Raw genomic sequence first — 13,316 nt, forward strand, 5'->3', positions numbered from 1 at the left:
TATTAGTAACTGCACATTTTGTTTATCAATACACAAAGGATGAAGTTCCTTTTAAAGAAAGTTTGTGACTGAAGAGTACTCGTGAATGATTCTTGAACTATGTGATGTTTCGTATGTGATGGTGGCATACTGTGCTTATTCTCTCAATAGACATGGCATACATTTTGTGGGTGTATAGCATGATTACTGTAGCTATTTCCATACTGAGTGAAAGTCATACAAAAAGTAGCTAAAAATGGCACAGTACTCACTGCTTTCAGATGCTTAAAATGCTGGTAAATGTGACTTATTTGTCGTTTTTTTCACGATATACAGCTTATAAAGAAATAATGACGCATGTTGTAAAAGGTCAGCACATTATGATCAGCAGCAAACATTTATTTCTGGAGAGCAAAATTTTCTTAGTTAATTTACAACATGAAGGCAAAATTAAATGGAACTAGATGGTATAATATTTCCACCAACATCGGAACCACCACAATTTTTCAGTTTAACGTGTCTGCCCACATGAATTGTGTACAATTCATCGGCTTTTATAAAAATACGAAACACTTTAATTTCTCCCTATTTCACGTTTTTATCCACATTATTTACGCACGATTAATCAGATTTAAAAAAATGACTAGACACTTTCTTAACTTTCGTTATGGTTATGATTCCTTCCTTCCGACATTCGTTATTTTCATGAAACACAAGCTTCTGTACACATGATATTTATACTTTCGTTACGGTTCCTTCGTTCAGACTATCGGTCCACTAGGATCAGCATATCACACAACTCCTGTCACTTCGATTGTATAGATCACCCATGTATTTACATTTACCGTTGACGTTATCGGTACGACAGCAAAGATCAGTATATGTACTCATGTAGTCGATTTGGGTTATTTACGTAACGATGACGAGAACCTACGTCACTATGGCGTAGGGCTCTCCTCACCTAGCGTGAAATGAATGCTACCCACAGCTGGTCGGCTGTGGTAGCTATATTGTAGCGGGAGCTCGTCGTATGCAGACCCAATGTCTGCCAAACCGAAGTTAGCCGAGTTCACCCGATCGGCTCTACGATTTGCAGTCTCCAAGCATAAGTCTGTCTGTCGGCATATCTTCGTAGTTCGTATCTTTGACTTCCGGGTTCCCGCGCTGTCTGATGTTTGCGAACATCGGAATTGTAGTGTGTACTGTGTAACGTGTTTGACTGTTTGTAATGGATGTCAGACGTGATACTTGTTGTAGTGTGGGCAATCGCCGTAGAAGAGACTCGTGGGCTTCGTCGTGTAGTGAACGAAGTGAAGATGAAGACCGTAGGGATCAAGGAGTTGCGATGACTATTGTGACTCTAAATGCTATTTTGGACGATAATAATCGTATGTTTGAATTTCTGAGGAGTTTTGGTGTTCTTGGTGATAAATATATATGTGCTAAATGCCGGAAGCTCATGTCCTGTGCTAAAGTCCCACCAAAAAGATGCAGAGATCTGCTTATGTGGCGATGCCGAAAAGACGACGTATGGAGGTCCGTTCGCAAAGGGACATGGTTTGAAACTGCGAGGCTTAGCATTAGAACTATTGTTTTGATGTCGTACTGTTTTTGTATGCGCAAGTCTGTTGTATCTACAAGTCGCATGACAGGTTTGAGCGAGAGATCAGTCGGAGACTGGTTTTTGTCATGTAGGGAAATTTGTTCAGCGTTGTTGAAGAAGAGAGGGAAGATTGGTGGCCCAGGTGTTGTGGTTGAGATGGGCGAATCGTGTTTCGGAGTTGCTGAGAATCGTAAAGGAAAGTGGTTACCAGAACTTTGGGTTTGGGGAGCAGTCGTTTGTGGGAAAGAACGTGGGGACCTGGTTTTGAAAATAGTTGATAAGAGGGATGCAAGGACTTTGCAACGCCTTCTTGAAGAACATGTCGAGGACGGGACTGTGATATGTTCAGATACGTGGAAGAGTTATGAGGATGAAGGGGCAGTGGACCTGCAGACTTTTGCAGACGATCACAATTACCAATTTCATAATAAAGTGATTGGTACCATGGAGCAATGTTGGGAGGAAGTAAAGAGAGTTTTGGGGAGAGGGAAGAGACGGCGCAGCGGTTTGCAAAGTCATTTGGATGAATACGTTTGGAGGGAAAGTGTATTTGGAAACGGGTGCGTGTTTCATTCTTTTATGCGAGGTGTGGGAACAGTTTATGTACCGTGTGTAGAGGACCCTACGCCTGTAACAGAACATCCTAAACTTTCAGCCAGAGCCATGACGACAGCAGAAGGGAAAGGATGCCCTACACAGTCATCAGAGGATCCGTCCTCGCCAATGGCAGCCCGAGACTCTACACCAGTAACAGTCGAGCGATACCCGTCACTGTCAGCAATAGGTCCATCTTCAACAGTAGCACCTGCAATGAACTTTACAGTGCAGCCAAAGGAAACACCTACGAAGCGCAGAAAATGTGTCGTATGAGAGTATTTTTGGTAACCCAAATCCTATCGGAGAGGAGGAGTTGGGGATATAATGTTTTTCTTTTATTCATCTGTCAGGTATGGAATACCTCAACGAAGACTTTAGAAGCTGTTGTTTTGAAACTTTCTATTTGTGATGGCGCTTTTCTCGTTTGCACTGCCAGTTTTTCTACACGACATTGATGTAAAGGCTATGGGTAACCTTGTGGTACGTATTCTGGTGTTTATCCTTCCATTTACATTATTGATTCAGCACCCTTTGCCGCACTGCAAAATAGAACACATGTGCCGTGTTGTATTGTAAGAACAACAGCTAACTGTGAAAGATGGGCTGTTTTTTAGGAAACACTGCCACCCGTCTATTTTATGGTACATTATTATAAACGCAGAGACTTTAAAAAAAGTTTTTGGGTGCATAATACTTTTATTATCCTGTCAGAGTTTTTGTTTAATGATGCGTATCGTATAGTTAGTTAGTGCCGTCTTCCGTACATACCATATTTGTGATAGGTCTCAAGGCAAAGATTGAGAGCCAATTATTTATAATATGGGGCTACATGCTGGATGTATTTACCTTTTTGTATTACTGAATATTTCTATGGTGTCTGACTTGTTAAGAAAAAGCAATTTCAAATGACATTTGAATTTGCTTCTGCATTCTCTTAAGCATTATGTATCTTTCTCTGTCAAACTTGGGTTCATTAATGGGAAGGTTAGCTACATTGTTTTTTGCAGTATTGTATAAATGAATTACTCTCAAATTATAGTGAATTTTTTATATCAAATTTCATCAGTGAATAAATCCCAGGTGCTTAAACAGATGCCTGGAAGATGTAGATTTGTGAATCCCAAACATAGTTCTAATCATTTTCTTTCTCTTTAGTGGGGGGTTTACAGAAATCATCCTGTAGGACATCAGTGAATAAATATTTGAAAGAAGTGTTAAATGTGTCGTTTTATTGAGGTGTCTCGTATCCCTTCCTTAATATCGGGCCAGTCCACTTCAAATCGACCTAAGGTTTGCACCTCGTGTTACTTTTTAGGTTTTGTATGTACTGTCAGACTAAACAAAATTGCATACTCTTCAGTGCTTCAATAATTTGGCTTTCAAATATCAAAAACTAGAAATATGTCGTTTTTCTGAGAGTACCTACTGTTAACAGTCAGTAATTTCAAAACTGTTGATGCTAGCTGATGACATTGTAAAGATCTTGCTTTAAGTTGCTTGAGTTTAGTGAAATTTCAAAAAGAAATTATTTTGAAAAATCTCAAAACACTTTTTTTCTTATAAAGGTGTAGTGTTTTTCAGATAGGTCTGCGTGTATTCAAGCAATGCTTTAAATGGGTCAATAGAAGCGTCCGATCCCACGCGTCGGCTTTGACCCCGTGACGTAAGGGTGGTGTTGTGTGTGACGTCATGACGGCGCGGAGTTTGGTTTGAGTGTGGCTGTCTCCAGTTCTGTTTTATCTTATTTTATTTACTTTTCTGATCTGTTCGTTCTATCTTGTGAGATTTTTTTTTAAATTTAAAAACACTTATTACTTATTTTAATTATCTGTGTCCTCCAATTTCTGTTTTAGTTTATTATATTTATCTTTCTGATCTGTTCGTTCTATCCCGTGAGATTTTTTTTTTTTTAAAAAAGACAAAAAACACTGATCAGCTACTGAAGCATCTTTATCTTCTATGGGTTGCAGGGGTTACGACCCCTGGGGAGGTGGGTGGGTATTCATGCATGGCTGTCTTCACTTACACGTTGTAGCTACGCAAGGCGTCTAAATTTGTTTATATTTAGTTTGCCCCCACCCAAAACACCCCATTTCCCGCGCTTGTCCTGTTAGTGTCATTAGGCTTCTTGTGGAAAGTGTGTGTGTGTTTGTTTTTGTTTCCGCCATATTTGTGACGTTATGGGTCAAAGCAGATGGGCGGGATCGGACGCTTCCGTATTTCCCTTTAAATTTCAAAATGATGAAGGAAGGAATTTTTGAGATATAAAATTTAAGACCACTGTATTATGTAAAAGAAATAGAGATTTTAGTGGTAACTATCGATGAAATGGGTACTTTCCATGAAAAACCAAACTGAAATATCTGGATTACTAATAACCAATTTACATGTTTATTAATCTTAGGTCTGTATTTGTACTGATACATAAATTACGGAATGAAAGTTACTTGAAATATAAACACCTGTGTATGACTGGCTTTAATGCACACAATCTGTATTTTGTTTGATGAATTGTAAGTGACCACTTTCCCACACAATAAAACAAGAAAAGCTGCACAAAGCAGTCTCTTGAAAAATGGTACCTGAACTCTCACTCAGGTGGTAAGATACCTTTCTTTTCGGAATTTTAAGCATCAGAATGCTGCTGTGAATTCTTCCGGGTCGTATGACCGTGGTCCACCGAACTCTTCTATCCCCGACGATTCTTCCGAGGCTGCGTCGGACATCTTCGGAGGTGCCCCCGGTTGTGCCAAGCCTCGCCGACTCGGCACGACCGTCAGCACCTTCGAAGATGTCCGACGCAGCCTCGGACGAAACATCAGGGATAGAGGAGTTCCGTGGACCACGGCCATACGACCCGGAAGAATTCTCAGCAGCTGAAACATCCGGTCGCGGAAGCCTTCATTGTATGACCGGCATCAGAACTCTTTCTTACATATTCTGTTTTCTTTGTATGTACCTGTAAAGTTTTGAGTATTGGTTCGCTGCATGTTATTTTCCTCTACGTATTTATGAAGATATTCCCTCTGTCATTCTGGTAGCAAGTGGAAATCTTTTCACTAAGTTTCAAGATTTCTCATAATTTTTCTTCCGTATTTTGCCTTCTTTCCCCCTGTTCTTGGATGTCATAGTTCAAAGTTTGTGTATTCTGACTGTCTGCAGGGTTCAAAACTGCTCCCTCATCTCTGATCTTTCAGGAATAATCTACAATTCTGTGAAAGAGTCTTATTGTAGACCCTAGTGTCTCCTCGACGGTAATTACCCAAACGAAATAGTGCGAAAACACTCCCAGCTTAATTAACCTGTGGTAATGTCCGTACTTGACGCATAGTTCTAAGCTTTTTGGGAAAATTTTAACTGTAAATTAAATGGAAAAAAAAACATTTGTAGACAATCGGAATCAAAAGTATTGTCTACGCAGGCACAGCAGGCGATATCCTGTGGTCCAAATATATTTGATCAGAGATTTTTGTGCGTGTTCGGCACAGTCGTGATTTTATTGTATAATGTTACACTGGCGCAACTTCAGTGTGTTGCTCTGAAGTACGCCCGTGACTAAATGACAGTGCACTTTTTTCCCCGCTTGCAATCTGTGCAAATGAACTTCACCAGGAAGTATACTACAGTATTCAAATTCAGAGATCGCTCTTCGGCTGACAGTGTCAGGTAGCCACAACAGTATACGATTTGAGGATGTTTCCCGCTCGTAAAATTAAGGCTAGAAATACGTCTGCTAGCACAAGAATACACTTGTTGCGTAATTTGATTATATTTTTCCCAATGCTAAAATCTGCACTAATGTAATTATATTTACATCAGTATGCTGAAGTTCACTTTTAACTAAAAGTGATTGAAAGATGGACTGCTAAATGGAATATCTTATCAGGAAATGATGCAGTGTTCTCATCAAAGTCTAGATTTAAAAGAGGTACCTCATTTTCATTTAAGGGCCATACACGTGGCCCACCTGGCCCCACTCGGCAATTGCATTGCCACAGTGTGAATTGTTTACAGTAAGTTCACTGTGGTTATGTTCGATGAAGTGTCACTTTGTATGAGGCAGAAACAAAAATGGGGACTCACCTTTGCCGTATTAGAGGTAATGTGGCCAATAAAAACTGAGAGAAAGTACGGGCAAAGGAGTGGCTAATGCAAAAGAAGAAATCACCCACAGTCCTGTGTTTAAGGAGCTGGGAGCCAATGATTCCCAGAGTTATCTAAGAATGAATGACATATGCTTTTCAGAGCTGCTGATCATCATCAAACTATTCTGAACTTGGTGGGGGGGGGGGGGCAGAATATCGGGAATAAAATAGTGAGAGAGGCTGCAAGCTGTGAGGGTGTGGGCTGTTAGCCACAATACGGTTTCCAGCCTCTGGCGGAAGGTAAGAGGACCTCAGATTCACTGTTGTCGTATCTCCACACCACGACTATTTATTAAAAATGTTCCTGAAACCTGCAATGCAGTGTGTAGTTACCGGTGGAAATACGTCGTGATAAATCAGATGATGTGCGTGTAAACTTTATTAATTTATTTTTGTATACAGCATGAAAGATGTCCCTATAAATTTAAGAAATTCATTTCAGGTTATGAGAAGTAAGGCTACAAATGGTGTTGTCTATAATTAATAAATACAGAAAGATATGCATAAGAAGTGAAGCATTTAGCAATTGTCAGAACTGGAAAAATGTTCTACACTTTGCTCTTCATAGCAGAAGTCTAGGCAGGATTTTCTGTAACATTTCTAACAATGTAGCAAGTATATTTTATTCATAAGTCCTTCATCTGTCTATAGCTCTGTTTTTGGGTTTTATTTCCGATGTGTATCAGAAATGAAATCTCAAATCTATTCTGCCTGTATCTCAGCATTTAGATTCTATTTTCAAGAAGTATCAGAAATAAAACCTGAATACAGAACGTTATAAGAAAATATCTTTTGCTGTCTCTATGTCCCAAGTTAATCCATTAAATAATGAATTTCTCGAAACATCTGGAACATTTAAATTTCTCTAGTAACTCTGGCAACAAAGTTTCGTCCACCTTGCTTTCTGTCACGTTAGTAGCATTTGAAGAATGTTTAATCGTGCACGGAGTGAGAGAAGACCAACTTTTGTCAGGTGGTTGGCGCGACACATCTTATCCGGTGAAGTGGTCAGGGGGTTCGGCTGTCGGGTGGTTGGGTACGACTGCCCTACAGGAAAAATTAATCAGTCAGTTGTACAAAGAACCTACACACGTCCAGTCGGTTTGTCGGCTGGCGAGTTTGTAAAGCTCGTTATGCTTTTCATTCTGGTGTCACTACGTGTGCTGTGCACAGTTCTTTAGTGTATGTTTGTGTTTAAATGATGATTTGTTTTCAAAAAGTTCAGTTTGATGCACCCTGTGGGTAAGGTTGTTGTTATAGTAAACACATTTTGACACAGAAATATTGTTACAGCATCTCAAATTGGCTGTATCCCAATCGCTACATCCACATCCTCTGACAGCTTCAACAGACGTTGCCGATTAGTAGTTTTAGAGAACATTGACAGCTCCTCGTAAAGTTTCAGTAATGTATTTTTTCCAGGAATCATTGATAGGATTCTCACTCCAAAAGTCCAGGAACACCAAATCGTTCTGATTTTCTCTGTCCATTGTACTAAGGAAATTGTGTGAAATGAAATGATTGAGAGTCGAGTTTAGTGTGTTACATATTTTTGGAACCTATTGTGATTTCTGTGAAGGTTCACTTATGCTCGCTAGTTCATTATATTAGAACTCTGTTTCTTGCAAAATACTGGAGCATATTTAGATGAGAATGATACAGGAGAGTGATTCTGCCAATAAGTTGTACCCACATTTTTGTCGACAGTGTACCTCGTGGTTTTTCCCAAATGCGGGGAAAAATAAATCTACTATAAAGAACACTCGGGAGTGGAGCTAACTCAGTTACAAATTCTGTGCAGAACTCGATACAGTCTCCGTCGGACCGGAGGGCCTAATTAATGTCGGGGGTCGAAGCCACTCGTCGTAACGATGCGGGGAAGTCACTGGCTGTAATATGCCGGCACAGTAGGCATTTAGGTGGTTCGGCCCGGCTGTCTGTCAGTGAAGGGCGAGTCACCGAAACCGGAAACGCTTCGGCACGTGGCGTACTCTACGTTCGTGGCACCGTTACAGACTCCCTTTGGCTCTTATAAATACCGGGCGACCAGTCTCCAAATTGACCGGTCAGTGTCTGCCGCAGTGTGGGTCTCCGCTCCACTGTCTGTAACCGAGAGACCGGACCGCCTGCTTACGGCCCAGCTGTGTCACCTGGCACCGCGGCGGTGCCCACTGCCCGAGCACGCCCGTGTCGGTAGATTTCGACACCACCGTGGCGAGTTAGACGTAGCTGCAGGCGGCACAGTAACTGCTGCACCTCGTGTGACGAGGTCCGGGGCGAGACGCTGCCGTACTAATCCGGCCCGGCCCGACAGGAATACGAGTTCGCAGTACACTCCGTGAGGGAAATAAAGTTTTTGGCGACGACTGGCCGATTTTGACTCGACCCGATCTTCTCCCCCACCGGAGGACACCCGTACCCGTCGTATTATCGACACCGAGAGTAACGTCTGTCGTGTCACTCGTTTTGGCGGTGGTATGGCAGTTAAATGACGGTAGGAGCATTCCTCGATTTTCCTTTGTGAAGGAGTATTTTGACGCAGAATCCTCAGGTGTGAGGTTTTCTTTTGTTACTGTCTCTTTAACTTTTGTGTCTCGTCCACTGGTGTCGGGACACTGATTTTTGATCCACCGACAACCTCGACACGTGATAAAACCTCCCGTTATTTTGGGGCCGATTCTGTGCTAATATTTTACTTTTGCGGCTACCGAAGGCTTCGCCCTTTGCCCCTGTGGCTGTGGAACGAGTGTCAGTTAACATTTGCCCGTCTGTGAATTTATCCTTCCGTCAGATGCTATTCGTCTAGTCCTTAATTTAACTATACTCTGTGTGCAGTCACATTCACTTTATCTGTACGCATCTCGTTACATTAATCGTTGATTGTCAGTTAAATTGAAGTGATTTTGTTTCTGTTCATAGTGTTTCATATTGCACACCACCTCAAGAGTTAAAAAAATTCTACCGTCGAAGAGGTGTGCAGATTGGTGGCTCCACAGTAAACTGCCGGACTTTGGATGCGAAGGTCTCAGGTTTGCTCCGTAGTCATTTGTAAGATTTTTATCAGTAATTTGTCACATTTCTCACCTCTGGCTTTGTTGAAAATGTGGGATTGCACAGTGCTTTGTTCTGCACCGAATTGTAGGTCCCGATTTGTAAAAACTGTCTAGACGCGTCAATTTAGAGGTGGGAGCGAGGTGAGGCCGTACCTCGTGTGGCGGGATCCCACCCGGCAGATGAACGCAGCACTGTCTGCTGTTTGAAACTACCCTCTGGCTGATGGCAGCTTTATCTCTCAGTAGGTGAGGTTTGTGAGGAATTTGTGGTGGCTTTTTAAATTCTTATATTCTTGCTGTGTATTGCACAGTAGTGAACTAAAAAGTTACCACAAAGTTCGAAGCCTTTCCTTCTTTTGCAGGCCAGTGGTGCATTTGGGAAAATTGTATTACATCACATTTGGGTTGCCACACTTTGTGTTGTCCAAATGTTACCAGACAGTTGTGAATACATTTACTTGCACAGTGCAGTAAACACCTCGCATTTCATTTTTGTATCTGCTACCGCAATTCCCAGGACCACACTGTCTTATTTCCTGCGACGTTTGACTATAGGTGGATCGATGCCACCTTTATATTCAGTCGTTTAGATGCTGAGACCTTAATGTCGGACACTGACGGGTGTGTTTCCCTTTGTTTGCGGAATACGGAACTCGATTCTAGCACAGTTTAATGGGTGCTGTTGTTGACACAACTGTAGTCACAGTGTAGGTGTAATATAGAGCAACTATTTTCGAATAATTTTTGGAAATTTGAGTAATTTTGGCTTACGTAAATTTGTCTGTTGCAGGTTACCTCACTTCACCGTCATCTGAGTGTCAGTAATACGGAGTACCAGCTATAATAGCCGAGCCAGAGAGCGCAGTGTGATACCACCGAATACCAGATTTGTGAAAGGTACATAATTTTTCAGTTAATGAGTTTGATTGAAGCAATGAACTGAATTACGTACAGAATTTAGTCAGTATAAATCATTTTGCTACCTGCAGTATTCCAGTCACGATTACAATGTAGCAAAACTGTAGCGTTGTTTAGTCATTTGCTCTGACTGAATATTTACATGGTACTGTTGTTGTTGTCTTCGGTCCTGAGACTGGTTTGATGCAGCTCTCCATGCTACTCTATCCTGTGCAAGCCTCTTCATCTTCCAGTACCTACTGCAGCCTACATCCTTCTCATTCTGGTTAGTGTCTTCATCTCTTGGTCTCCCTCTACGATTTTTACCCTCCACGCTGCTCTCCAATGCTAAATTTGTGATCCCTTCATGCCTCAGAACATGTCCTGCCAACCGGTCCCTTCTTCTTGTCAAGTTGTGCCACAAACTCCTCTTCTCCCCTATTCTATTAAATACCTCCTCATTAGTTATGTGATCTACCCATCTAATCTTCAGCATTCTTCTGTAGCACCACATTTCGAAAGCTTCTATTCTCTTCTTGTCCAACTATTTATCGTCCATGTTTCACTTCCATACATGGCTACACTCCATACAAACACTTTCAGAAAAGACTTCCTGACACGCAAATCTATACTCGATGTTACAAATTTCTCTTCTTCAGAAACGCTTTCCTTGCCATTGCCAGTCTACATTTTATATCCTCTCTACTTCGACCATCATCAGTTATTTTGCTCCCCAAACAGCAAAACTCCTTTACTACTTTAAGTGTCTCATTTTCTAGTCTAATTCCCTCAGCACCACCCGACTTAATTCGACTATATTCCATTATTCTCGTTTTGCTTTTGTTGATGTTCATCTTATATCCTCCTTTCAAGACACTGTCCATACCATTCAACTGCTCTTCCAAGTCCTTTGCTGTCTCTGACAGAATTACAATGTCATTGGCGAACCTCAATGTTTTTATTTCTTCTCCATGGATTTTAAAACCTACTCTGAATTTTTCTTTTGTTTCCTTTACTGCTTGCTCAATATACAGATTGAATAACATCAGGGACGGACCACAACCCTGTCTCACTCCCTTCCGAACCACTGCTTCCCTTTCATGCCCCTCGACTCTTATATATGCCATCTGGTTTCTGTACAAATTGTAAATAGCCTTTCGCTCCCTGTATTTTACCCCTCCCACCTTTAGAATTTGAAAGAGTATTCCAATCAACATTGTGAAAAGCTTTCTCTAAGTCTACAAATGCTAGAAATGTAGGTTTGCCTTTCCTTAATCTATTTTCTAAGATAAGTCGTAGGGTCAGTATTGCCCCACGTGTTCCAACATTTCTGCGAAATTCAAACTGATCTTCCCTGAGGTCGGCTTCTATCAGTTTTTCCATTCGTCTGTAATGAATTCGCGTTAGTATTTTACAGTTGTGACTTATTAAACTGACAGTTCGGTAAGTTTCACATCTGTCAACACCTCCTTTCTTTGGGATTGGAATTATTACATTCGTCTTGAAGTCTGTGGGTATTTCGCTTGTCTCATACATCTTGCTCACCAGATGGTAGAGTTTTGTCAGGACTGGCTCTCCCAAGGCTGTCAGTAGTTCTAATGGAATGTTGTCTACTTCCGGGGCCTTGTTTCGACTCGGTTCTTTCAGTGCTCTGTCAAACTCTTCACGCAGTATCCTATCTCCCATTTCGTCTTCATCTACATCCTCTTCCATTTCCATAATATTGTCCTTGTATAGACCCTCTATATACTCCTTCCACTTCTCTGCTTTCCCTTCTTTGCTTAGAACTGGGTTTCCATCTGAGCTCTTGATATTCATACAAGTGGTTCTCTTGTCTCCAAAGGTCTCTTTAATTTTCCTGTAGGCAGTATCTATCTTACCCCTAGTGAGATAAGTCTCTGTATCCTTACATTTGTCCTCTAGCCATCCCTGCTTAGCCATTTTGCACTTCCTATCAATCTCACCTTTGAGACGTCTGTATTCCTTTTTGCCTGCTTCATTTACTGCATTTTTATATTTTCTCCTTTCATCAATTAAATTCAATATTTCTTCTGTTACCCAAGGATTTCTACTAGCCCTCGTCTTTTTACCTACTTGATCCTCTGCTGCCTTCACTACTTCATCCCTCAGAGCTACCCATTCTTCTTCTACTGTATTTCTTTCCCCCATTCCTGTCAGTTGTTCGTTTATGCTCTCCCCGAAACTCTGTACAACCTCTGGTTCTTTCAGTTTATCCAGGGCCCATCTCCTTAAATTCCCACCTTTTTGCAGTTTCTTCAGTTTTAATCTACAGTTCATAACCAATAGATTGTGGTCAGAGTCCACATCTGCCCCTGGAAACGTCTTAAAATTTAAAACCTGGTTCATAAATCTCTGTCTTACCATTATATAATCTATCTGATACCTACTAGTATCTCCAGGGTAGTCCGACAAAAATGTGTTTTGGTATAATCCCACTTTCACATCTCCAAAATTAGCATTTTTATTTGTTTATAACATTCTTTATAAGGTTCTTCAAATTTTTGTGCCTAATATTAATGAGCTCCTGCCTTTGTGTCCATCCACTCGGATTCCCCTCCATTTACACTTAATGAAACAGTGTTTGCGCGGAATGGAAAACTGGTCGATTTGCACAGGTGGCACTGACTTGCGAGCACTATTTGCAAACATTACTTGGTTAACTTCGATTTCTGGATTCTGTAGTTTTGAACCAGTAGAAGTCGCAGCAAGCTGTGCATTTAGTGCTTTGTCTCCTAATGCTGCCAACCTGGGAATAACTGTACTACGTATGTGTGCCCTCGGAATCTTTCGCGTCGGCACGTCCGACTAAAATCTTCTCGGTTTTCGAGCAGCGTCAATTTGAATATAATTTTTGAGTTCTCGATGGCCGTTTCCGTAGTAGTCAGCAGTGAAACTACTGACCGTCCGGGCTGGCGCAGCTTTCCACTTATACAGCCACTATTGCCGCCTCTGGCATCACTCGGAGAAGAGCAAAGTAACGCGTGTGCAGATGATGATCGGCCAGCTCGTAGCAGCTCTGGT

General features: G+C 41.4%; 1 protein-coding gene across 8 annotated transcripts in view; it reads left to right on the top strand.

Moving 5' to 3' along the window:
- Positions 1 to 1,144: 1,144 nt before the first annotated feature.
- The window catches only part of LOC124553849, a 35,549-nt gene continuing 23,377 nt past the window's right edge, over positions 1,145 to 13,316 (top strand). Inside the window, exons 1-4 of one of the 8 annotated variants that reach the window (XM_047127844.1) lie at positions 1,145 to 2,142; positions 2,238 to 2,659; positions 9,244 to 9,353; positions 10,168 to 10,274. In XM_047127844.1, the coding sequence (XP_046983800.1) occupies positions 1,208 to 2,142; positions 2,238 to 2,634 (1,332 nt within the window). In that variant the 5' untranslated portion in view covers positions 1,145 to 1,207 and the 3' untranslated portion in view covers positions 2,635 to 2,659; positions 9,244 to 9,353; positions 10,168 to 10,274. Of the gene's footprint in view, positions 2,660 to 9,243; positions 10,275 to 13,316 lie in introns of all 8 variants that reach the window. The other 7 variants (XM_047127843.1, XM_047127840.1, XM_047127841.1 and 4 more) reach the window with 7 other exon arrangements.

The sequence above is a fragment of the Schistocerca americana genome, chromosome 11, assembly GCF_021461395.2.
Source record: "Schistocerca americana isolate TAMUIC-IGC-003095 chromosome 11, iqSchAmer2.1, whole genome shotgun sequence".
Lineage (NCBI taxonomy): Eukaryota > Metazoa > Arthropoda > Insecta > Orthoptera > Acrididae > Schistocerca > Schistocerca americana.